This window comes from Dromaius novaehollandiae, chromosome 17 (genome assembly GCF_036370855.1).
Source record: "Dromaius novaehollandiae isolate bDroNov1 chromosome 17, bDroNov1.hap1, whole genome shotgun sequence".
NCBI classification, from domain to species: Eukaryota; Metazoa; Chordata; class Aves; order Casuariiformes; family Dromaiidae; genus Dromaius; species Dromaius novaehollandiae.
Window position 1 is genome coordinate 8826872 of NC_088114.1, and position 25506 is coordinate 8852377.

The 25506-nt window shown below is 46.5% G+C and overlaps 1 protein-coding gene across 22 annotated transcripts in view; it reads left to right on the forward strand.

Annotated features, from left to right (window-relative positions):
* Nucleotides 1-25506, forward strand: part of FBRSL1 (fibrosin like 1) — a 553713-nt gene that overhangs the window by 147220 nt on the left and 380987 nt on the right. For all 22 annotated transcript variants that reach the window (XM_064522069.1, XM_064522089.1, XM_064522082.1 and 19 more), the window contains exon 2: nucleotides 7131-7331. In XM_064522069.1, coding sequence (XP_064378139.1) covers nucleotides 7131-7331 — 201 coding nt within the window. The remainder of the gene's footprint in view (nucleotides 1-7130; nucleotides 7332-25506) is intronic.

The following is a 25506-nucleotide window of genomic DNA, read 5'->3' on the forward strand; positions in this document are numbered from 1 at the left end:
GGACGGTGCGAGGGTGGCGTGCAGAGTCGCTGCCATCCTAATTCTTCCGTCTTTGGGAACCGCTCAGCAGCGTGACCGGGCAGTTTGCAGGAGCGCTGGGTCCTCACGCGCCCGCTGAGCCTGCCGGACCCCGGCGCTCCGCTCGGCGAGTTCGCTCATCTCAGCAGCGCGGCGGTGCAGCTGAAAGGAGCTGAAGTGGGTGCTGTCAGATAAGTGTAAGCTCTTTTCCAAATCCTTCACGCGCTGCGTAAACCGGGCAGGCTGAGCTCCCGGTCTTGGCTGAAAGCGGCTTCAGCCTAAACACGCTTTTATCTCCCGTGAAGGCCGGGCAGGTCGGCCCCGCGGGGCGGGCGCAGCAGTCCCTTCCCGCGCTCCCACCGGTGCGGAAGCGGGCTGGCCTCGCGATGTGCCTCGTTCCACCTGCCTGCGAACGGTGCCCCGGCTTCCCCTCCGTCGTTTCAGCTCCCCTGCAGAATTACCGCCAGCGGAAAGTGTGGGAAAGCGAGCGCTCGCCGGGCACTTACTGCTGTCACTGGAGGAAATACCGATGGCTTAAAATGGGATCATTTCCCTTCTGATGGACAGCAGGCACCTGCGGGAGTTGTAATAGCCGTGCGGCGTGTCTGCTCGTCGGCGGCGAGGCCTCGCGGGCTCTGAGCAGCAAACTGGAGGACGGGGAGAAAGCGGCAGCCGCTTCCTGGCAGAGCTGGGAGCGTGGCAGCAACAACGCACCGCGTTTGCCCTCCTCTGCGATGGGCGGCAGCGGCAATATTGACACCAAAAACATGGGCGGCCAGGTGCAGATTCCCGTGATTTCATTGCAAAGATAAGGCATTTGCTGTATACACTCACATTTTTATTGTCCCTAAATTACCATTAGATAGTCTATATCCAGGTGCTCGGTAGTACCGCGGAGGCAGAGGAATATTGTTTCTGGTTTTTTCCTCAACTAAATGAGAAGGAAGAAAACAGTGCCAACCCCTTTCTTCCCAGGCTTTTAACGCAATTACTGCTCCATGCTTTCTCAGTGTTGTTTATTCAGTTCTCGTATATTCAAAAAGAATGGTTAAAACCTTGTACAAATATCATGGGTTGAAACACATTTGCAACGTGGATGCCGAACTTCCCTTGTCTGATTTTCAGCTACGTTGCCTTGCAGCAGCATTTGCTGCAGGTACCTCTGCTCGGTACGATGTCTCCGAGTGCTAGCAGCAAAGATCTTAATTCCTGGGAGATGTTAGTGGTCATTTAGCAGAGTACCTGGCAGCTCGTGCTTCAGCTTTTCACAAGTGACAGGAGTGCAGTGTCTGATAATAAATTTGAGTGTTTCAATTACACTTGAGTTTCTTGGTTCATCTGCTTTTATTTTTTAAGTTAAATCATGTATCATAAACCTGCGAAACAGTGGCAGCCTCAAATGTCTTAACATTTCCAAAGCTGTCTTGTCAAAAAGCCATCTTATTCTTGAGCTGAGCATTTGGCAGGGTCAGAGCAAACGTGATGCATTTTAAAAAGCAAGACCCAAACTCATCTGGAATGTGTCAGCTAGGAAGGGGGAATTGCAGTCTAAGGTTAAACAAGCAAGGATTTCATTTGCAATCATTTTAATTGATATTGATTGCATTGCTTGAATGTAGAGTCAAAGCGAGAAGAGTCCTTTCAAATCTGGACTACTTTTTTCTTTTTTTTTCTTCTTTTTTTTTTGAAAAAGAAGAGGCTTTAGTGGCTTTGGCTGAAAGGCTCAGGGCTTGAGTTACACTTTTAGTGAAGTTCACAGTAGGGGAGCAGAGAGGGTGGAAAAGTAAAACAAACCAGCGTTATATTGCAGGAAAAGTGAGAACTTCGCCCTGGGTGAAAACGGCAGCCTCCCGGCGGGAGATGCCGGCCGACTGCCTCCCAGCGCGCCGCGGGCCCGGCGGAGCCGCGCGGGTCGGCTGGACCGCTGCCAGGCAGGTCTCCGGCGGGCACCCCGCCTGCCCTGCTCCCCCCGCCGCCCGCTCTGCGCGCTTCTCCTCCCCCGGCCGGCCGAAGCGGAGCCCCCTCGCTTCTCGTCCTCTCCCACCATTTCTGTGTTCCTGCTTTTCTTTTTTTCTTTTTTTAAATCTCTGCTTGTGTTTCTGCCTCGTAACCGCATCGAGTTCAAATTCAGTCACCTTGATGGTGCCACCTGATATCTCAGTGACCTCTTCTCCCTTCCCATGCTTCTCCCCGCCTTCTCCTTGTTTCCCTCTTTCATTTGCCTCTCAGCTGCTCATCCTTTCCTGCACTGGCTCCTGTTGCTGGAGTGTTTTTTCCCTCTACAGACCTATCTTCAAATCCAGGCCTTAAAGTTTGTTTCTTTCGTGTATCTTTCTTATGTATATATTTCTAATATCTTTCCATTTGAATTATCATCTCCTTTATCACCTTTGGTGCAACTAGACAATAGATTGCTCTTGGTAGAGATCCTGTCTCTGCATCTGTAAAGTGCTTTGACTCCCTAGAAAGCACAAGAAAATTGTCAGCATCTGTTTTGATGTTGTTGTTCTAGAAATTGGATATCAGGTCAATAGGAATTTTTTTTTAAATGACTGCTTAAAAGTAAATCTGTTTCAGTTAATCTCTGAGCCAGGATCTCTCCCTGAACTCTTAAGCAAACATCTGACAGCCGTACCGCTAGTTGTGTGATAAGGCTGGTGCAAGGAGAGCTGCTGCTCGGATCGGCAGGGCCTTTTCCACGGCGATCCTGCTGAGAGCAGTGAGAGCGGGGTGAGTCTTCGGAGAGAGCAGCGCTGTGTGGTTCCTTGGAGTGGATCCTTTGTTCACTGGGATATTTCATGTTCCCCAACTTAAGGAATAAGTGCTGTAGTGAAGAGCCCGTGAGGTAGTTGTGGAGAGAGAAGTTGGAGGCTGTTTCCCTTCTGGGAAATCAGCCCATGCAGTCCTTTAAAGTCAGCAGAGGCATCTGGCAGCAGTGGAACGCAAGCAGTCTTTGGCTTGGTGTCTGAGCCTGGCGGTTCCCCCCTGCCATCAGGATGGAGGGATTGTAATGGGCTTGAGATTGCACCAGGGCTGCTATTCTAACTTGTGCTTGAGGGCTGAGGGTAGTTATTTTATTAATGGTAGATGTTATTTTTGTCCTCAGCACCCCAGCAGCACACTTGAGGTGTTTTTTTTCAGCTGTGTGGTTTTGCACTTTTTTTTTCAGGTTCTTTAAGTGCTCCCTATGTATGAAAGGTATTTATAACCCTAACCTCCCCCTACATGCTCTCTGAAATCTGAAAGAGCTGTGTAAACTCAGAGGATTAAGGCAGAATTTGAGCTGGACTGAGCAAACACGCAGTGATAACTCCAGCCAGCGGATAGCGGTGGATGTGAGCTTGCACCAGGATCCTCTAGGGCTGCCTGTTATTTCCTGATCAAATAGACAGCGTGGGGTCTGTTGTGCAGAAATCACTTGGTGTGGCAACTGAGGCGTAAGAAGGGGGTAGGAACGATGTCGTTCCAAGCTTAGGGCCTCGGACTTGCGTTATTCTTAGCATTACTTGTGAATGGCGGTATGCACCTTGAGCATCTTTGGAGATGGCAACTGTGGTGCTGGTGGCAGGAAGAAAAGCGGCTTTTGAGGAAGGCACACTCCAGGTAATTACGTGTAGGTAGCTATGCTGCACGTGGGGTGCAGTTGCATAACTTCAACTAGCTTGGGCAAAAGCAGCAATGAAAAAGCATTCACCAAGATATTATCATGGACTCTAAAAATCTGCCGTAGGATCTGGATTACGTACTTGGGTTGCCAGCCCAGGCTGAAGTTTTTTGTTGGTGTGTCTTCCCAGCTGCTGGTGTGCAAGTTACGTCAGGTAAAGTTGGAGTAGGTGTATCTATGTGTGCGGCAATTGTATTTTCAGCTGACATATATATGGTCTTTGATACTTGTACATCCAAAAAAGCAAATGGAGTGATAGAATCTGAATATTTCATTTAGTAACTGCCAGGAAAGAGGCTCTAAAGAAAGGCCTGGTTCTTCTTTATCTGTAACCGAGCAGCCAGTGAGAGCTATCTGTGCTCAGTCTGCAGCCCAGCCAGACAAGGCACTGCAGATGGAGAGGCTGGAGCCTGCCCTGGGAGGTGTGAGAGGGATTTCAACATGAGGACAGGTAGGAGACATGTCTGGAAGCAGTAAGGAGCAATAGTTTTGGTTGTATATGCTGCAACAAGATTTGGCAATCTGTGCTGGAACTGAGAAGAGAGAACAGGCTTGGATCTACCAACAGCCAGGTCTTCTGACTCCCAGATCGGGCAGAAACCCCAAGGCCGGGTATAGAGTCCTTCGGGTTTTGTGGCCTGACCTCAGATGTTGTCACTGTGTGAACTCCTAGGTTTAACATGATGTGCGAGGGCAAAAATAACAGCTGGTCTGGAGCTGTCTTGGGGGAAGGCTCTAAGGGAGCTGTTTGTCAGAAAGCCGGGATCACCTGCAGGTGGGAATTTCGGGTCTGAAGTCCAGGTACAGGAATATGCGCTGTCCACTGCAAGGATGTACTCCATGTTCTGCGTGCGCTTAAATCTTCCAGCAATTGTCTGCACAGATGCACATCCAAAAATAGTAAGCTGTTGTGCTAAGTGAGGTCCCCAACTCGGAGGTCATAAACTTTAGTGAAAGAGCAATCGCTGGAAGGCTCTTTTTGTAGAGTAAATAAAAAGGGAACAAAGGAGGCAAGGGCAGCAGCCCCATTAGCCCCCTCCTGCTCTCTGCCCGAGGCCGCAGAGAGGTCTGCGTTCAGCAGCGTAGAAGGGCTGTCAGCTGCCGTCAGCAAGGAGCAGCCGAGGTCAGTGTCCTGCGACCCTGGCAAGGGTGAAGTCCTGCGAGCTGCCACCTCGGCCGGAGCAGAGGGAGCGGGGCCGAGCGGAGCCCTTCCTGGGCTTCTTCAACTGTCTTGACTGGTTGTGTGGGACAGTGAATCCCGACTGCAGTGAATGTGCTGTGGGCGCTGCAGGGAGACTGTCCCCGAAGCACTGACCGAGGCCTAATCCCCACATGAAGCCAGTTTGAGTTAGAGCCCAAACTGCCATTTTCTGCCTTTGAAAGTATCTTTAAAAGTGAATATTAAAGACTGAGCCGGGGTGTATTATTTGCTGGAGCTCCCGGGTGCTGGTATTGCCCTGCCACTGCCGCCTCCTCCATCGCCAGGGGTCCGTGGTAGAAGCAGCGTCTTCCATGCGTCTGCCATCGCGCTGCAGCTGCATCTGGTTTTACGAAGAAATGTGTGCATTTGGTGACTTACTTCTGATGTTTTGCTGAGTGTCAGTTAACAGATGTCATTTCTGATTAGTTACTAGAGTTTAGCATTTTGATGCTATCTGTCTCAGCAACTTCACCGTAAATAGGACAATGTGACCTTTTCTAAGTGGCATCTCAAACTGCTGCTTTAGAGTGTTATCTTAAAACTAAAAACCAAAGTAAGCAACTAAACACTAATTGGTACTCTTCGTTTTATCATTCACAGAGAATAACGCCAGACAATCATTTTCTTTGCTCTTTCACTAATTATGGATTTGGCAAGCTGAGCTATATTCTGTTTTGCTCTGTGCCTCTGAGACAGTGCTACTTATTTTAATTTGGGGGTGAGGGGGTGGTTGTATCTTTGGGGGGTTTTTGCAGCCTGCTGTATATGTGTGTGCTTTAACAGGAGGTTGCCAGCCACAGACAACCCTGGGCAAGTTGTGCGGGGATCGTCTGGGTGCTGGGTAGTTGCCTTTTGCCCTAGGATGGGATAGGAAGCGATTGCATTTCTTTTATCACCGTGTTGCAGCTTCCCGCGCCTGTGCTGCCCTGCAGTGTCGGTGCAGCATCTTGTTTCCTGGGAAAGGTAACTCTGAGCAGGGGGCGGCTGGAAGGGCATCGGTGTGCTGCACACCCAGGCAGCCAGTTCATTAATTAAAAGAGCGAGGGAGCAGGTAATCTAGAGCAATCAGCAGGGCATTTCATCTCAATTCCCAACTTTCGTTTTTTGTTGGGCTTTCGGCTGTGAGAGGCTAGAGGGCTAATGGTTTCGTGGGCTCTTGTGGTAGTGCAGGTGTGTGCAGGTGTGCGCGTGTCGGCGCGACTGAGTCGCCTTGCGAGCTTCACTCATGCAGGGTAGCAGTAACGATGATCTAGCAGTTCAGGTCAGAAGGGGTGGACTAGGCATTTAAAAAACATTTCTCTGGCTGAAGTTTACAAGTTTTGTCATGATTAGCAGTGCTTTCAAGGTATCTCCTAATCTGATTCAGTTACTTCACATGAAAAAGTAATAAGGATATAGAGAGTCTGCAAATCATTCCAGAAAAAGTTCAGTCTCGAGCAGTTAACAAAAGGTATGGGGAAGAGTCTAACTAGCTGCAGGGAGCTAATATCTTAGTGGTCTGGTATATTATTTCTTGTCTGTGGTGTGTGTGTAGGGGAAGAGGTTGGTGTATTTGCACCAAGAGTTCAGCCTTCAGTTCTTTAAGATGCCAGGGATGGTGATAGTAGCAGTAATGCCCTTTTGATCTCACTACCATATGTTAACCATTATTACATGACATACCAGCTTTTTTATCGTGTTTCGATCGTATGTTATAGCCCTGATTCAGGGAAGGCATTTATCATTTATAAGTATTCAATCTCTATTATGTGTTTAGATACCATTGATATTAGCTAGCTTATCGAACGCATGCTAGCCTTTAAAAGTGTATTTCTTGCTACGAATGTTACTGTGAATTAGACTGTCAGGCACAAGGAGGGGGGTCTGATATGTTACTTTCTAAGATGGAAACAAAAGAAAATAAAAACCACTTCTATTTTGGGTGAGCAGAGTTAAAGGCTTGCCTTCAGGATGACGGTTTGCTTAGGTACTATTGACGTATGGCTCTGGAATTAATCTGAGGCAAACTCATTTTCATAACCAGTTCCAGCATCTCTGGAATTAATCAAACACGTAGCCTGGAGAGTGTTCATCGTAATCTAATCTAAAATTACTGTTTGCATTGTGCGTGCCTAATTATTCATCTTGGTTCTCTCTGGAAAGAACATGCTGTTTTGTTTGTGTTTTTATTCAACATTTATATTGCTTAATGCTTAACAGTAGTCTCAAATAACTTAAAGAATTGACAATTTTCTTCCTTCTTTACAGAAGGACATGTCGCTAAAGCCTCAGGAGCGGAAGGAGAAGTGGGAGAGGCATCCAGGAAAGAAACCTCGAGAATCTGAAAACTGTGTGTCTGCTGAGCCAAGCGAAAATGGCCACAATAACGATGCTGGAAGCTCCGAGAGAGAGGCAGATCGAGGCAAAGAGCGGGTGAAGAAGAAACTCCCTTTGAAGCTGTCCAAACAGGTAGGACAGTTATTTCTCATCCAAAGTGACTGCATTGAAGCGATGGCCACTAAAATGTTGTCCTGCTGGTAGATCAGGATTGTTAATGTAACTGGGTCTCTGCTGATTTGTGCTGGAGAAGACAATGTCTTTTACATGAATTCTAGCCAAATGGGGAAAACCTTTATAAAGGCAAGTTTTGTAAGTTGCAATGACAGAGGAGGTGTGCTGAGTAGTGCAGAAAGAAAGCATTTCGGAAGGATCAGACCTCTCTTGTATCCTGTAACTTTGAGAGAGTGCATACAAAATGTTTATGGCTCCTACTGTCTTGGACACAAATAGAAATCATCAATCAGATCATAGCCTCCTTTAGGGCACACCTGGTTGTTAATGTGCACTTGGAAGCTGCAAATGTGAGCGTGTCCATCTCGTGAATCAAGTCCACGGCCCCCCCAAAACAGTGTATTGGGAAGGAGAACGCTCAAGAATTTTGTAAGTGGAAAGTCAGTGTGGAGGAGTTGCCGTTTAGGGGGTTCCCTTGGCGCTTCTGAGATGTGGTGGAGCCTCGATAAAGGAGGAGTCGTGGTGCTGGGGGGACAACAGCGGAGGCTCCCACCGGAGCCGCGGCGTGCGCGCGGAGCTGGGGAGGCGACGGAGGAGAGGCGCTCTGGGCTGGCCGGCTGTTTATCACCTGCTGCTGCTCGGCAGGGAGATTTGTTGGTGACTCAGTGCTCATTCATCAGTTTGAAGTCCGCATGGCACAGCAGCACATATCTGTGAACAAACACTTTCCCGATTGTCTGTTAACTTGGTGCCAAATGGCAGCCGGTAGGAAGGCTGGGCTACTCGATCCTTTTGCCTTTGTGCCAAGCTAAAAAAAAAGAAAGTATAGCACAATGAAAAAGTATTTTTAATTCTTCGCGATGCAGGAAAAAAGAGCTGATTTAGCCAGAGCGCATCTCCTGGTCTGTGGAAATGCCTCTGTGTGTGTGTGCCAGACAAGAAGAGATTGGAATTGCCAGTTACTAGAAGTGTGTTTTTTATAGATTTTCAATATTTTAGGATTTGAAAGGATTGTTAAGGTAATCTGACGTGACCCCCTGCAAAACTTCTCCACCGTACGTAGTCTTTTGCAGTTGGACTGTACCATTTTTGTTCAAAAGGCTCATCATATTGTATGTTAGAAATCCTAGTGGCCCCTGTCTTCCAGGATCTAATTGTTCTCTCATTAACGAGTTTGCTAACTTCTGCTCTCTTCATTTTGATTAAAAAATACTGTGGGAATAATTCACTCCAGGTAACTCATGCGAGGATGTTACTACTTTCCTGCTTGCAGGCATTGAGGTAGCCCATCATACAATCATACACTTGTAGTAAAACCTCTGCCAGGTTTGTTTTTTCTTTCCTAACTCCCCAGCGTAACACTGAGGAGTTTGTTTTTAAAGTTGTCAGTGTACATATACTCAAAATGTATCGAGTTTCTTGTTTGTTTTTGCTAGTAGTCAAGTGGTAGGGCTTCACTTCCCCCTATGGATACAGGTGCAATGGATTTGTGTACAAATATTCAGTTTGTGCAAATTAAAATGGCTTTTTTATTATGGGTGAATAAATATGCGCTGTGTATTTGAATTTTGGTTTCAGTGAAATCTTGGGCAACTGGGGTTTTCTAGCTTGGCTTCAGAAAGCACAAACTCCAAGCACCTTTTTTAGCAGAAGGCCCTGGCTTTGAGGCACAGTGTTTAGGAGCAGTAGTGGCTTACGGTGTTCCTGCCTGCTTCTCACCCCGGGACTGCGTTGCTGTGCCTCGCCAGGTGCTCTGGCCTCTTTATAGAGATGTTGGGATTGCTGCTTTTTTATTTTGTTTTTTTTATTATTATTATTCATGTGGAAAAACCCAAAACACCACCCTGCGAGCACTTGGGAAGTACACGTAAAGCTGGCTCGGTTTCCAGGCCGGGTTCCCGGAGGGACGTGGCAGAGGCTCGCGCCGAAGCAGCGGAGGGTAGCGCGGCGCGGGCGTGGGGACGGGGAGCTCCGCGGGGTCCACAGGCCTCTGCTGCTGCCCGCGGCCCTGGCCGGAGAGCCCGCTGCGGCACGGCCCGTCCGTCCGGGAGCTGCGGGGTTGCTCCACCCGGCCTCAACTTCCGTGAGTCGGAGCTTCAGCCGCGGCGGGTCGGGCGCTCTCCCGCTGCGTGCGTCGCGTCGCGTCGCGGTGCTGCGCGGCCGGGGTCTGCCGGGCAGCGCGGCGGGGTGCTCCCGCGGGGCCGCGGGGATTCACATAGTGGTGGCCACTAAGGAGCTCATGACACTCCTTTACAAACCTTTGGGGTGAGAGGTTTTGGTGTGCTGGTCAAATTCCGGTTTCTGTAGTTACAGTCTGCTGCCTCCATTTACCAAACGCTTAGGTTCTTCATATTGCATTTCTGGAAAATGAGGATGTTGCTGCCCGTTTCTTCTGCCTAGTGTTTGGCTGCCATCAGCGATTAAACAGAATATTTGTCCTTCCCCAAACCCTGATTTCATCTTTCTTTCTTCCATTGTTTTATCTTTTTTTCCTGAAAAAAGTAGTAACAACTTCCAAAAGGAGTGAGGTGTATGAAGAAAAAAAAAAAAAAAAAAGTATAAAAAGAGTGAGGAGTTGCCCAAAGAGTATGCCTTAAAATCCGTGATGAGCAACTCAGTAAAACACTGTGCCTCTTCAAAAAAGTCACACTTAGAATTCATTTTTATTGAAAAGGTAGATTTTTTGAAGTGCCTTGTATTATCCTAGCTGATGCAATTGTGAAAAACAGACATTCCAGGCCTTGTAAGGTGATGAAGTGGCAGCAAAATCCAACCTAGATAAAATAGATTATCCTCAGTTCAAACTAATTATGCTAATGATATAGACGATTTTAATTTTTCCTTTTTTTTTAATAACCACAAAGTTCAAATGTAGAATCTTGGCATTTCCTGCCAAGCTGTCTAGAAAAATCGGTTGTGATATTAAGTTTCCTGGAATTTTGGGGGTGATTTTTGCATCTGAGGGTTACTGAACATAGGTTTATACCTAATTTGGAAAGCTTATTATAATTAATGCTAATTATATTGAGATCTCTTACTTAGAATTTCCTGATCAATTTGAAACCTTTCTTGTACTCTCACTGCTTCTCTTCACTCTGCGACTGAATTGTCATCTTTTCTGTGCAGCCTCCTCTAATAAATCAAATTGGGCATTATAATTATGGCATTCTGCTAATCCTTGTAGAGAGGTGCAAAGTGGTAAGCTGATTTGAGTGCCAGGTTGTCTGCTTTGTTTAGAAAATTAGATTAATGCTTCACTCCGTTTGACAAAACATCCAGATTCCTATTTGCTCCTGATTATTTGGTTCTTCTGTACCTCGGGGCATGGTGCGAGAGTTGCCGGAGCTAATGTGGCCTTTCCAGCCTGTTACTCCAGCTGTGTACAAAAATCATTTGAAGGCATTTGCTTCCTGCTGGAGCCAAGCAGAGAGACCGAAGGGCCTTTGGAATAGTTACAGGTCCTTCGGCCAAAGGTTTTTCGGGACTTGGGTCTGTCCTTAACACACGTGCACAGAAGAGGGTGCTGACTCGAAACTGCTGCTCTCCGATGGGAGGCAAGAAAACTGTTCACAGCCATCGTGTGTATGTCAAGGCATGGGAAAGTGTTTAAAAATGTGGTGTGTTTTGGTATTGCCCGAGTCGCTACAGTTGTGCTCGCCTCTCCAAGAGCGTGCCGTGGCATCCACCCCAGGCGCGTTCGGTGGGAGGTGAGTCACGGCCACCTCGATCCCCCCGGGCAGCTGGGAATCCCTGCAGCGCTTACTGGCAGCTCCTGCGGCAGGGATGTGTTGAGCCATGGAGATCATCAGCCCTTCCAAGATTTCCTGTATGGTCGGATGTATAATTCAGTTAGACGAAGTAAGAAGTAGATGTTGAGATGGAGACCTCTTAATTCCAATTATACTTCCTTGTATTGCCTTGGGTAATTCTTTTCCTAGCCTTCGGAGAGCCCCGCTCCCGTTTGAACTTTGAGCTTGTCTTTCGTTAATCCTCCCTTAGCTGAGCTGTCTTGTGCTCTTTTTTTTTGAGTTCATTTTCTGAGTTGTTGATTACTCTCTGATCATCTGTGGTGACCCCACTCAATTTGGATGTGGACCAGTATTTTTTTTTTTCCCCCGAGCTTCAGGATGTGTTACCATTTCTGTATGTAGGCTGAAAGCGGGCTGACCTCCTTGCGAAAAGAGCTGGTGCCAATAGAAAAAGAGTTGCTGATACTTCAAGTTGACTTAACCACAAGCTCTGCGGTTAGTCAGCTCAGGAGCATCATAGTTTGTTGAATATGTTTAGATGTTAAATGTGGCTGTAATAACACTCTGTTCTGCAAATAGTGATTTGTCATGAAAATGACTGTCTTACACCTCCTCCTTCCTTTTATCACCCACTGCTTAAATCACCCGAGATGAGGAAGCATCTCAAGGAAGCTGCAGGGTGGTGTAGCTTGTATTTAGTGCTCAGAAGTGGTGTGCTGGCCTTGGAGCATGGGAAGAAAGGGTAAGAAAGCTAACGCTGTCCTGTTGCTCTGGAGGTGTGACATCTCCGTGACTTTGAGAGGGCTCCTGTAAGGAGGGGAAGGGGAGTTGATTCCTGCATCTCATTCCCTCCTTAGCCTTCATCAGACTGCTCAGCGTTATCCATGATCAATGTTTATTGTTGCTGCGGCTCTTGCTGGACTGGAACTACTAAATTAAATTAACATGTTTGATTACCTATGTATGTTATTTTTCTGTGATGCTAATCAGCTCGTTATCCAACACTGTTGATGAATATACCACCCCCAGAGAACACTGCTTTGGGGTACCATTGATCTGAGCCAAAGGTGGCAGGTTTTAAACCATTTTCCATTCAGGATGCACGTTGCTTCTCCCAGTGTCCAGGTGAAAATCAGCTGGCATTGGAAATCCCTACCCCGTTTAGTGTGCGGTGGTGCTGCTGAAATGCTGCGTCCAAGTTGCAGAGAAACGTTCTAGAAACTCGTCTGGCTAACGAAATACATCACGTGGAATAATCCCTTTGGCACCATGCTGCTGGTGCTAATGATGGGTCTGTTGGGCAGTAAGAGCACAGAGCTGCTTGATTTCTACTTGTGTTTTTCCAGATAATGATAAATAGTAAATCCGTTGCTTGGATGTGCTTTTGAAGCCACTGGAAGGCTGGAGGCAGAGTGTTTGTTTTGTGACACGGGGGTTCGGAGACTGAATTATACAATTCTCAGCTGAGATTCAGCAGCTGTCTGGGAGAAGAAGTCCAAAAAATAACCCTTGGAATCTGTCTGGGGGCCAGAGGAGAGGTAGGGATGTCCTCTCCTTCCGTGTCCTAATAATACAACATTTGGAAGCTGAACTGCTTTTAAGAGGGTCTAAAGATATAGATAGATAGAAAGCTATAGATAGATGTAGGTAGATATGAGTATCTTTATTGTTACCTTCTCTATCTCAGGCTATTAAAAGCGAACGACTTCAAGGCTGCTAACGTTTCTTTTCAAACAACTGGTGCCTTTAATGTGGGTTTGGGGGATTGGTTTGGTTTGGTGTGTGCTTTTTTGGTGTTTGCATTTCACTGCTTTTGAACAGCGAAATTATACAAACCAGTTTCTTTTTGCTGCTAATTGATGTTACCCTTTTTGTTAGCAGATATTGTTATTTAAATGTTCTTTGAAACTAAACAACAAAGCAGAGGGAAGAAAAGCTGTCCATTTTCTTTTAATCGGGGAAAACGTTTCTTCGTGTACTGCTTAGAAACAGGATCCATTTTCCACCTTTGTAAGTACAAAAATTTACAATTTGGACATAAAAGCCCTGCGCCAATTAGTCTGAAGTATGCATTTACGATTGCTGGGGGAGCCGGGCTGGTAACGCGTTACCTGCGTGGGATCTCCAGGCCGGCCGCCCGGAGAGGTTGCCGCCGTGCGTGCTTGGTCGCCCGCGGCCCCGCCGGCAAGGCGTGCTGCTCTGGTTCAGCCAAGCGCTTTCCAGCACGTGCTCGCTCTTACCCGCGTGAGCGGGCTTCAGAGCTCGCAGGGAGGTGGTAGCGCCGGGGGGCCGGGCCGGGGCCCCGAGGAGGTCCTCCTCGGTGGCGGGCGCAGGTGGCCTCCCGCGCTCGCTCGCAGCGATCCGCAAGCACGGCACCTTCGCAGCTGCCCGTGAAACCACCGGGGAGCAGTGGCACAAAGCACCGAAATGGGCAGTGCAGTGTTTAGTCATTACTTTGCTAATCCAGCCTAAAATCAGGCTCATTTCAGTCAATAGCAGTCTGTTTGCACTGTCAGGAACTAATTTAAAAATCTGCTTCAAGTCCTGGTCAGGCACTTGGTATTCTGTTTTCTGCATGCAAGTATGGGGGAAGCAGTGGGCATGGCACAGCAGCGGCAGGAGGAGGAAAAGTCCTTTGTAAATAAATACTGGATGAAACCCTGCTATTATAAAGAAGTGCTGCTGTTTTTTGCTGAATTTATCCAAAAATTGTTAGAGATTCTTGGAGTTGCTGTATAGTATACTTTGCAAGAGAGAGAACTTGATCATGGGCTTGATTTGTTCAATATTTCTTCTAAAGCGTCTTGGACAATCAAGGTTTGCCTTATTGCTGTGATCCGGGTGACTTGATTAATCCCTGCAATACAGCCGTCTTTGAGAGGGACAGCGTAGCTACTTCTGACAGATCTCTGTAACACATCGCGCTTCAGGATGAGTGGAGCGAAACAGTGCCATAAAACCCCTGGAAACTACAGCAGAAGGCCTTCATCTGAGTTGGAAAATATGTATCAAACCCCTATGCAATTCTGTTACTGAAACATAAATTGAGGAGACAATGTTTATTAAAATTGGGGGAAAAAATCCAGCTGCTTTTAGAATAAAATTGAAGCATGAAACAGAAGCATCTGCTGGATTTTACCACACTTCAAACGTTATTTTCTAAGCAGAGTGATGTAAAGTGTGTTTTGGCTGCTGGGAAGATGATATATCTCGGAGAAAGTGGCTGCCCGTTGGGTGGGAGCTGCTGGCCTGGCAAGTAGCGGCCGGGTGGCCGTGGGGACAGGGGCGGTGTCCTGACACGCGGGTCCTGCTCTGCACTTTGCGTTTAAGGACCGCGGGCGTTAGGGTGGTACCGGCTTTGCTGCGTTCAGGCCCAGCCCCTGCGGCTCCGCCTGCAGCGCTGGGTTCCCTTCTGCGTCCCTGCTTCTACTGTGCTCCAAAACTGCCGCTGTCTGTCCCGGTCCAGCTCTGCCACCCAGCAGCATTTGGGCAGCAGCGATGTGCTCAGGCCTCCAGATGGCTGCTGGCGTTCTAACGTGTTAGAGCAGGCCTGGAGATGAAGACACTGGCGGCTACCAGCGCGCTCGGTGTCCGTGCTGCTCGTGCTGCCTCCAGTGGAGCTGAACCGCAGCGTCTTAGGGGACCTTGTGTCTCCGTCTCGGTTCCCCATCTGAAAAAATGCGGTAACCAGACAGCCAGTAAAGTATGGCCTAACGGACTGCAGTGACTGGAAACGTGCGCAGACGTGAGCAGATGGGACGGTCTGGAGGAACCTTCTCAGAGCAGTTCCCGTCTCTCAGGGCTCGTCCCTAGCAAACGGGGAAGACATGATGTGACATTCCTGGTATTTTTCAAGTTAAAGCACAGAAAATTCAAATGCTGGGAAGTTAGATAGTTAAGCACACTGCTGCTGGGCAAGACCGTTGTTAGGTTGTGTGTATGAAGAATCACACTGGTCATAAGCTCCAAGTTTTAAAACTCCTGCAGGTCACCTTTAACTTCGCTATGATTAGATGACTGATAAGGACCTCAGGTCACATTTGGTTAAATATAGCCTTGGACTTGGAGCAGTGCAAGGGGAAACAAAGCAATCCTCTTTTCTCAGTGATGTTCTCTAAGTCGCTGTGAATGAATCTCATTACAATGGCTTCTTTAGAAATGAAGAAATAAAAAGGAAGTTTCATTGCTAACAGCTTATGTGGCAGCAGACTCTGTAAAAAAGGTTGTTGGTGGTCATTGGTTACATTGTTATAAAAGAAGAGCTAAATGGTTTGTAATTTAGAGAAGTGGATTTAATTACATGAAGTAATTTATGGAAAACTATAACTGCTTTTATCTTTTTCTCTGAATTTAACTGGTTGACCCAACACACAAAGTCCTCTTTCTCTTTCTTCTTCCCTCCTCTTTTTTTTTTGTTTTATTTGTATATTTGCTTTTGGAGAAAATGGGGACCAGGACAGAGCACTTCTGTTGTATCTCATGATTTCAGTAAGTTGAAAAGAGCGGAGAAACGCGGTACGGTCTGAACGGTTCTCCTTCCCTGGCTGCTGCCCGAGGAGCTGCAGAGCCTTGGGCGGAGGCTGCAGGTGTTCCTCCGGGACGCATCTCTTCGTGACGGAGACGGGCCACGGTCCAGCTGTAGCCTCCGTTCTTCTTGGGCTCACACCAAACGTCTGCGGTAAAAGCTCAGCAGGGCGACGGCGGGGTGCGGCTCCTGGCGCGCGCGTCCCTGTGCTGCGGGGTGATCTCCGAGGCTTTTCCTGTGCGGAGCGAGGAGAGTCGGCGCAGGCAGCCGAGACTCTCCCTGGCATGCTTATCGGCATAGTAATTACGCTCTCTGCTCTGCTGTGATTTGAACCCAAGGAACAACAGGAAAAATGACGTCCCGGTGTCAGTTACTGCTGAGGCAGAATTAAGCATCTTTTAGCGTTACTTAGACCAAACGTGCAGGGCTTGTCCTCAGATCTCCGTGTCCGCGAGGCCGGCTGGGAGCGGAGCATCGCGAGCTGCGGCAGGAGAGCGCTCTGGCGATCACCAGTTTTTGCGTGGAGCCTCTCGTGGCGTGGGGCCAGCTCGTTGGCTTTCCGTGGGGGAGCATGTCGGAGGTGCTGCTGTTTTCCCTCGCGCGGCTGCGCTGGCCTCCCGAGCTGCGCCTCGGGCAGTCGCACCAGCTCCGCTCCTCTCCGCGTGGGTTCCTGACAGCCGATTCCCGTGCTTCCCGTGATCGATGGTTTACGCGAACTGTTGAGAATATACACAGCCCGAGTAAGCGTGTCTTTGGTTTGGAGACATCTCTTAGGTAAAATAAACGCTCCTCTTTTTCCCTTTAGTCCTTCAAGCAAGGTTACGAGGAGCTATTCGGGTGAATGCTGTTGCACTATTGATCTGGCGGAGTCAGTATATGAAACCCTTGCCATTTCCTCTAGTGTAGGGGGTTGGAATAGATTTAAAGCTCTTCCCAGCTTGCTGGTTGAAGGAGTCCTAGGGGCTAGTCAGGTACATGTGTGCTTTTAACTCAGAGCTGAAATATGCCTTGTCTGTATGTAGATTATTTTTTCTAATAATATTGTAAATTGATGCTCAAATTTTTCTGGAGTTGAACCTTACAATTAATTTCCTCAGAAAAAAAAAAAATCCCACCAAGGAGAATATTTCAAATATTAAGTTTAGGATATCAACATATAAACTCTATTACTCTATTATCCTTGTATGCAAAATTCCTTATTCCCCCTGTCCCCCGTAGCACATGCACGCGCTCTCCCCACACACGCGCTTTCCAGCTGGGCTTGTTCAGATGGCAAAGTAAAGTCTTATATGATTAGCTGCTGGATTATGAAAGTTAGTGTCTGAAGTGAATTATTTAGTTAAATATATGTAGTTTGTTTAGTCTAAAAACAAATCTTTCAGCTTCACCCTTCCTTCCACATTCCACTTCCTTCTGGTTCGAGGCTTTGATTCTGGCACTAGGGAGGGGAGCGCTGGCGAGACTGCCTTCAGCTGCTGCAGACCCAGTGCAAGTTAAAGCTGAGGGATAGTAATGGGCCCTGTTTTGCAGTCTCTAATGCTTCCTCTTACAGCACTTCTTGATTCATTGACGCTGAATAATAAGAACAAGGAAAAACCTTTTCCAGGGGAAACCTCATACACTGGAATAATATTGCTAAAAGAATCCGAGGGCTAAGTAATGGATCAAGCAGTGGATGCGGTCCAGAGCAGCTAAAGTAACAGCGCGGTGATGAATAGCCTTCTAATGCTGTAATATCGCAACCTCCTGGAAGGTGGTGCTGGACCTCGCAGAATTGTCTTTCTGTTAGTTCTCAAAAGTTTCAAGTGGTTATTGGTCAACGTTTTTTAACTTAACGTGACGTTTATTTGCTGTGGTGTCAGTTGTAGGTGTCTATTTGGAGCTGAAGTCTTTCAGACCTTTCAGCTGGAAGATGGGGTAGTTCAGCTGGTCAGATAGGTCTGTTTTGCAACACATCAGCAGATTTAATTAAAAATAAATGTGCTTTTTGGTTATTTTTCAGCTCATATGGAGCAATTTCAGCATGTCAAGGTAAATGGGAATGACATGAAGGAACACAGCCATGTCACCAGTGTTGCCTCTGAACTGCAGGTTTTTAACTTGCTCCTGGTTTTGTAGGCGTGTTATTTTCTGTCCAGGTGCATACTGCCAAAAACAATATAAAAATAAAAAAGTTATCTTTTGTTTACTGCAGAGGATATAACCTCTCTGCAGCCCCCCTGCCATGGGAGGGAACAAAGCCTGAACCCCACTCAGTAAAGCTGGTCTCCGGGCTTTCCCAGCACGTGTCCTGGCTCTCCATACTCCGTGGTCAGCAGTGTGGTCCCCAGCGCGTACCGGGGGTGTGATGGCCTGACAGCTGCCTACCGTTTTGTGTTTCTTCCCCATTTTCGTGTCTCGCTTTCCTTGCGACTGACTCATTTTGTTCATAAAGCAGCTCGTAATTGCGTGTTTGACAAAGAAGTGTTTACAAGCAGTGCTGCTTGTGCATCGCTGCCTAGCTGAGGGGAATAACAATTTGGGGCTGAATTTCAGCCCTCCTTTGTCACTGTTGTATCATCCTTGGTGGTTGTGCTGTCTGTGCTTAAAGGGAAAGATGGATTTAAGTCGTTCCTGGGCACGGCGCAGCAGTGGGGAACGCCTGCCCGGTTGAGCGGCTGGCGAGGGTTTCTGGTGGCCCACGCTCATTTCTTGTTTACGTGCTGGTTTTGAACAGCGCCGAGGTGTGCGCTAATTATATAGTGTCGTATTCCAGCCTTTTAGAGTTTAAAGATTTGCGTTTTGCTAGGTGTTAAGCCTAGCCATCGTTTGGGGTAAGATGGTGTAGACTGTAATTGTCCTAATCTGAGAACGTGATCGGAGTCCAGTCCTCACGGGCTGGGACCTGCAGCGCAGGCGAGGCCTGTCTTATCAAAGTAAGAGTCTTATTTCGCTATCGCTCAGGAGGAAAAGGACTCTAGGATCCAGCTTTTTAGTTCAGGCAGCATGTGGGTGTTTCGACTGTCCGTGCCAAAACCCTTCTGCAAATTATGCCAACTGGGCAGGGTGTGGAGGGAACAGAAGCAATGAAGTTATGCATGAGTAAGGAATAACTCAGTCTTTATTTAGATGCATTATAGGTCATTTGCAGAGGGTAGTCTTTCTTGGGGGGGGGTCTTTTAAAGGGGCTGCTCATCCTGTGTTTGCAGCAATTATATTTTAGTCAGGAGTGATGGGAATCAGTGCATAGCAAATAAGCAAAGACAGTCCCAGGAGTGCTGTGTCTTCTGCTAGTAGCTGGAGGCACAATCGCAGTCTGGCTCCCAGTCGCGGGGCTTCGTAGGGCAGCTCCCATTAACGTCAGTTGAGTGCGTTACTAAAAACCCACACGTAGAGCTGAAAATAAATCACAACATATGAAACAGAAGTCATGCATTCAGGCATGAGTAAGACTGGTACTCAACCATTTTGGCCTGTGAGATTAACTCCTTCCCTGCTGCTTGAATGCAAAACGGAAGCCATTCTGTAGCAAGCCTGCTAGTGTCAAGTGCAGTGCGCTTTTCTTGGTATAGGTACTGCTATTGGTAGACAGTGATCCGTTGAGCAAAAATAGATCAACCGTCAGAGTTGATCAAACTGACACACTAGGAGCAGGTTGACATGGTTAAACTGCTAGGAGCATCTCTGAATTAGTGTTGTTGCTGTTCAGAGTGTGTTGACTGTAGCGATGTGCTGAATTGTTTAAGTGTTGCATAAATACGACCGCATGACATGCACAGTATCTTGTATTTGTCATCATGCAAAATAGCCTTGCAGGTGTTTTGCTAAGACGTCTTGCCTATCCCCTTAGCCTTATTTGCAATCATCCTCGCGCAATGAGTAGTTTGGTAAATACAGAGTATGTTTTTTATACGCCTGTTACAGTCCTTTTCAGCTAGATATTCCCTCCTTGTTTACCTGAATTGTCAAGAGCAGAGGCAGAAGAAAAATGTCTTTGTGACAGCTTTTTTTTTCCCCTTCCAGTGAAGCAAAGGAATAAAGGTGTTTTTTCTTGTTTGTTTGTTTTTTTTTCTTCCCAGACAGTCTACCTGCAGCAGCAGCACCAGGGACCTCTAGTAAATTGATCAAGGGACACGTTTGACCCTAGGGCTGCTTGTTAGAGAACGTTGTTGTAGGCACGTTGTAATAGCAGATGTAATAAAGAGTCTGCGTTGTCCCAGAGAAAAAGCAGCATGTTACGTGGGGTTTTGTGTGCATATGTTTGTTATGTACCAGGAACTGAAATGTTGTCTTGCAACCTTGGGTCACCTCAAATAGGTTTAAGCCTAAGGCAAAGCCAAAGGCAGACGAGTTATGGAATTGGTTGTGTGGGAATTTGACAAATAACCTGGTTGTTTTTGTTTATTGAAACTGAGAGCAGAGGGAAAACTGGGCGTATGGAAAGCTATTTCGATTGCAAAATGAAAAAGGAAGTGTGACTTGTGTCAGGAAATCAGTAGTGATGTAGACCCTGGAGACTTGTACTTCGGTAGCTCTGCCTTTGCCTGGCAGGTGAGCATTTGTGCATCCTCGATTTTTTGGCCCTAAAGAGCTTTGAATGGCAGATGTCAGATGTTTCTTAGAATTGCCTGGCTGATGACGGCTGGAGGAGTCGGGTGCCTGAGTGGGAACTCCTAGGGACTTGTGGAAGTGAGTTTCCTAAGAGCTAGATTTTTTTTTTTTTTTTTTAAATTCTTTTTTAGTTTGTGTTGAAAGACATTACCCCCACGAGGACTGAAGTCAGCTAAATCCCAGTGTCTTCTTGGTGTGGTGTGCTCCTCATTCATTCAAGCATTTGCATAAATCCCAGTTTTGAAGATCTATTCCCTTATCTCCGCTGCTGCATTCTGATGCCTTTTACTAGAGTAAGTGTGTTCCTTCTATTTTGATAGATCCAGGCAAGTAAAATGGGCAAGCTGTTGCAAGATGTATGTTATGCTCCATTAATGGGACTCGAAATAGGATTTCTGATCATTTGAGAGGCTTCCTTCTGTGGCATCATGTGCTTATTTTCCTAATGGTGTTATTATTTATTTATTTTGGCAGACTGACTTGAACTCACACTGGTGATGACATAAATTTCTACTGCTTTAGTTGTACGCATTAGCAGAACGTAGAAAAGTTTGAGACTTTTTCTGCAGTATTCAGCAACCCGTGCGACTTGCATTGATCAGCTGTTTCCTGCAGTGCAGAGATCTATGGAGATGTGCTGTAATTGTTTAAGGGCTATCTGCTAAAACATCTGAGTCTGAAGGGGGTTTTTCGTCCTTTCATGAAACAAGGCTGGCTGTTAATACAAGTACACAAAAGAGAGATCTTATTAATTGCCAGTAAGTATTGACAGTAGCTTGGTGTAATAGAATTAGGGCGTAATCAATAAAAGTCCATCTTTCCCTTCTACCTACAAAAAAAATCAGCTGTTTCCAATGCTAAACTACACCTGTTAAAAGAAAAATCTAAACATGTGGTACGATCAGCTTTCACCTGATGGTCACTCCATAAGGAAGTAACTTTTATGTAATATATTTATTTCTAAACTGGATGGGAATCTTGATCTCTAGCATGGTGACAGTTAGTGTCTAAGCTTTTCCCTCCCCCATGCAGACATGTAGTTTTAAAACCCTCATGCTTCCCACTTGATCTTCCTCCTCCTCAAAAAATAATTCAGTCTGGGAGAGGAGGAGAAGCTGTGTTCTTGCCAGCGGCACGAGTTGGCGGAGCTGCTGAGGTTAAAGGATGTGCGCTACCACGGTCTGCTTCTGGGTTGTTGGGTGACTGGGTAAATCACTTAGCCATCCTTTGTCTGTTTGCTTATCTGTAACATGGAGATAATAATATTCACTTCCTTTGTTAAGTGCTTGGGATACATAGAAGAAAAATACTAGGGGACTTCATGATTATTTTATTACCATACAGGAAAATGCAGGGCAATTTTTTCAGCCCGGAGAAGGAAGGGAGGAGTTCATTGCCACTTGTCAGTCTTGCTAGAAGGACTTAGGGGGCTGGTCTTGCAATGTAGTGGAACATCCCACAGAGACTTAGGTTTGGAAACAGCCCTGCCACATCAGCCCAGTGCTGACCCAAAGCAAAACAAACTAGTTCAGATGGAGGCCGTCGGTGAAGGCTGTATGGCCAAGCTAGTGCTCCTGCATCATGCTGTGTGAATGTGTCACATCGCGTGCCCAGGGTGGGTGCCAGGTACTGTTTCCAAGAGCTTGCTCAGAGGTGCTGAGCACCCTCCAATAATTCAGGCTACTAAGAACGTTGCAGAAAGCTGCGGCAATTGCTGGGAATGATCTAATGCTGGTATTAATCATCATCTCATGATTGGGAACTAGGTGTGAATACTGGGGGTGTTTCTGCAGTACAAACCCCAGGAAGGATCTTGATAGCAAACTCACTGGGCCAGTTTTCCAGGCTAAGCATTTTCTTTTTCTTAATTATAAACCCTCCAAAGGTCTTCTAGGGTGAAAAGCTGGTTAGAAATACTCTGACTGTATAATTTTGTGGTTTTCTGTCTTTAGTAACTGGCTTCTCAGGAAGCTTTAGGAAGGGCTACATCCACTTATGCATGCTTGAGAAAGGGCTCAGGTATCTATTACTCTGAAACTGCCCCACTTGGTTATGCAGCCTAGAATATGAGATGTACATAAAGCTGATTGCGATGGACTAAAAAGGGCTGTCAAAGGCCTGGCTTGCCAAGAAAAACATTTTCTGCAGTTCAGTATGAATACATTCCTTTTATACTTCCCAGCAGTGGGATTTGTTTGTGTACTGCCCTTCACTCAGAGACCTAGACCTTCACCTCCAGTGTCGTCTTCTGATCCTCCCTCGAGTGACTGCCTAAGGGACCTTCGCTTTTCTCTCACTGACCTCGGATGGGGAGAGGCAAAGGGAGTTGTTAAGGTCTGGCTAGTTGTGAGAGTGGTAGGTCTGTGTTTAAGGGGATTTGACATCTGGAAGACTTTCCCTAGCAGAAGAAGGGAAGGGAATAGCAGCTGTCAGTGAGTTGTGTTGGCACATCCAGTGTTGGCTGGGTTCTGCTGTTTTCTGAAGCTAACTGGAGGATACTCCAAATTCTAAAACTCTGTCTACCCAGCAAAATAAGGTGGGAATGTAGCATTAGTAGCCATACAAATGATTGCTTACTTTAGCAATGGGTCATGAATATTCAGCAGCATAGGCTTCAGCACAAGGGAGAAGCAGGAATGTAATCGCACTGGGACCCCAGCTTGTTAACGTCTGCTGCCTCTGTCTCTGCTGCCCTGCATGTTTGCTACCTGGAAGAAAACTATTGCAGGTGCATTCACCCATGCTACCGCTGAGCCTTCATTTTGCTTTACAGATGTTCCCTGGGAGTTGCTCATGTGGAAGTGGGACCACTGGACTTTGTGTGAATGTGTATGCGTGTGCATGTCTGTCAAGTTTACTCTCACGGCTTAACCATAATTCATTATATAAAGTCTGTTTGTCACGCATGACTTTAAACATCCACAGGCCAGTCTCATTTAATAATTCAAATACCTATTTCAAGGACAGAGAGGTAGCGGTTGAGGCTTACCTCAGATCTAAGCTCAGAGGGAGAACACGGTTTACGATGGGATCTTGCTTCTTACCAGTGCTGTAGCTGCCTTGATTGAAGCACCAGGAGGTCAAGTGACTTGTCAAAGGTTGCACAGTGAGGGAGCAGCTCCACTGACATTTGAAACCAGAAGCCTTCTGTTTCCCAGTCTGCTGCTGATTTACACTTTCATCCTCTGGTACACATAACTGCTGCTTGAATTAAGCTGTGACATATCTTCCCATCAGTGTAGAATTATTTCGAGTTAGACCTTGCAAAGGGAATGTCATTCCTTCCCCAAACACTGCTTAGGTTAAGTCTGTTTCCACCTGGTTCATACGCTAGTTCAGCACCAGTGACTAATAAATTACAGTTATTGAGGTATCAATTCATCATGTCTCCGCAATAGTGTCGCCTGTTCCACTGCATTGACCGAAGCCCTTTGCTAACCGGCTAATGTACTGCAGTCCTACTCTTTCTTGTCCCATAATGATGGGATCCCTTGTACCAATTTGAATCCTATTAGATTGCAATTAATTTCTCCCTACTCCAAACTGAGGCAATCGAGTGCTGTTCAGTGTTGGGCTTACAATATGAATATATCAAAAGGGTGTAGAGTGCCAAGAAAACCCAGCTTGCGAAACTTTTTTTAATATCTGCCTCATGTTCCCCATCTCCCCTGATTACAGTAATTAGCAAACCAAATTCCTTGCTTTGGGAGCACCAATGTGAGCAAGTGAGGAGAAGAAGAATATAACTTTGGGATGCTTAAGGAATAAATATCACAAGTAGAAACATTAGCTGCAGAAAGTTGGACTTGTGGGGGAAGAATATCTGCTTTTAGATCGCAAAGGTTTTTATCTACGCTGCAGTGGGACGTTCTACTGTAAAACTAGATGAGCTAGCTTTGTTTCGCAGTGAGTAATTTAAGGCATACAGAGTGCCTTTGCAGGGGGTTGGAAGAGCTCGTTCAGGCTTAGCTCTGGTGCCAGAGCGAGTAGGCAAGACTAGTGCTACGTTACGCTGCGATCGTTCCTTCGCCTGGGTTGAAAATACCGCTCAGATGAGTTTACAATTACGCGAGCAAGTCTGTCTCCTCTAGCGTTACATGTTTGGTGAACCTGCATGAAGATTGGGATTAATCTTCAAAGTTTAATAGCTGCTTGCTCCCTCTGCAAAATCAGCGCCTGCCAAGTGTCCTTCCTCAGCTCGAGCTGCGATCAGCCAAAGAGATGCAAACATACAGTGCAGTCACCTAGCGTATAGTAAAAAGTAAACTTACTCCCTTGAGGAAAACTATGAAAAAACAGCTTGAGGGGAAAGCCCACGTTGCTGTGCCTGCTTGTCAATGCAGTATTTGATCTCCGATTTCAGTGCTAGAGAAATATTTAAATGCCAGTGTGCAGCTGTAAAACAATAGTTTTATGATTTAAGCTCAGATTTCAGAGAAGAAAGTACTCGGCTGTACCATCATGATGCGGTTTCTACTGGATAAATTGATCCTTGGAGGCAAACGAGATTAATACCAGGAGACAGATTTAGAATTTGCCCTTCTCTGTGGTTTCTATAAACTGAGGGATACTTCTGGGCTCTTTGTTGCTCTAGCAATTTTCTCTCTGTTGGATGATGACCCTTTCAATAAGTGGTCATCCACATTGAATTTTTCTGACTCAAAGCTTAAAAAACAGGTTTTTTTATCGAGTATAGAATTCCCATACTGTAGCTTGACCTCAGTGTCTGCTTTCTTTGGAGACTATACAGAGATTGCAGCTAATGCCAAAAGAAGCCATTCACCCTTTAAGCTTGCTTTTCCCTGACTCATAATCTACATCTGAGTGCAATACACGGTGTTGCTTATCTCTTATCTGCAAAGCTCCGGCGAGCTCCGGGCTGTGCGTGCTCTGCCCGGGAGCCCCAGCCGCGGCTGTGTGCCGGCACTGGGGAGCTGCTGCTCAGAGCCCTGCGAGAGGCACTTCTGGAGGTGGGCGATTTTTAAGATGAAGTAGGCATATTGCTTTATTTCTTCTTCTTGCATATTATGGCTTATAGGAGTATATTTCTTCAAGTAGGTAGTACCAGAGACTTCACCAGATTTGCTTGTTTTTATGCATTTGGATACAGTAGATTTGCCTATTTCAAGGCAAAGGTGATATTAGCTAGACATACATAATATATATGGATGTTTAGAACTTGTATTTTGTATGAGAGGTGTGCGTTTGAGATAAGACAGTGTTTGTAGGGTGTTCGGTGTGTCTGTGTCGATTGGTTACCTTTCACATT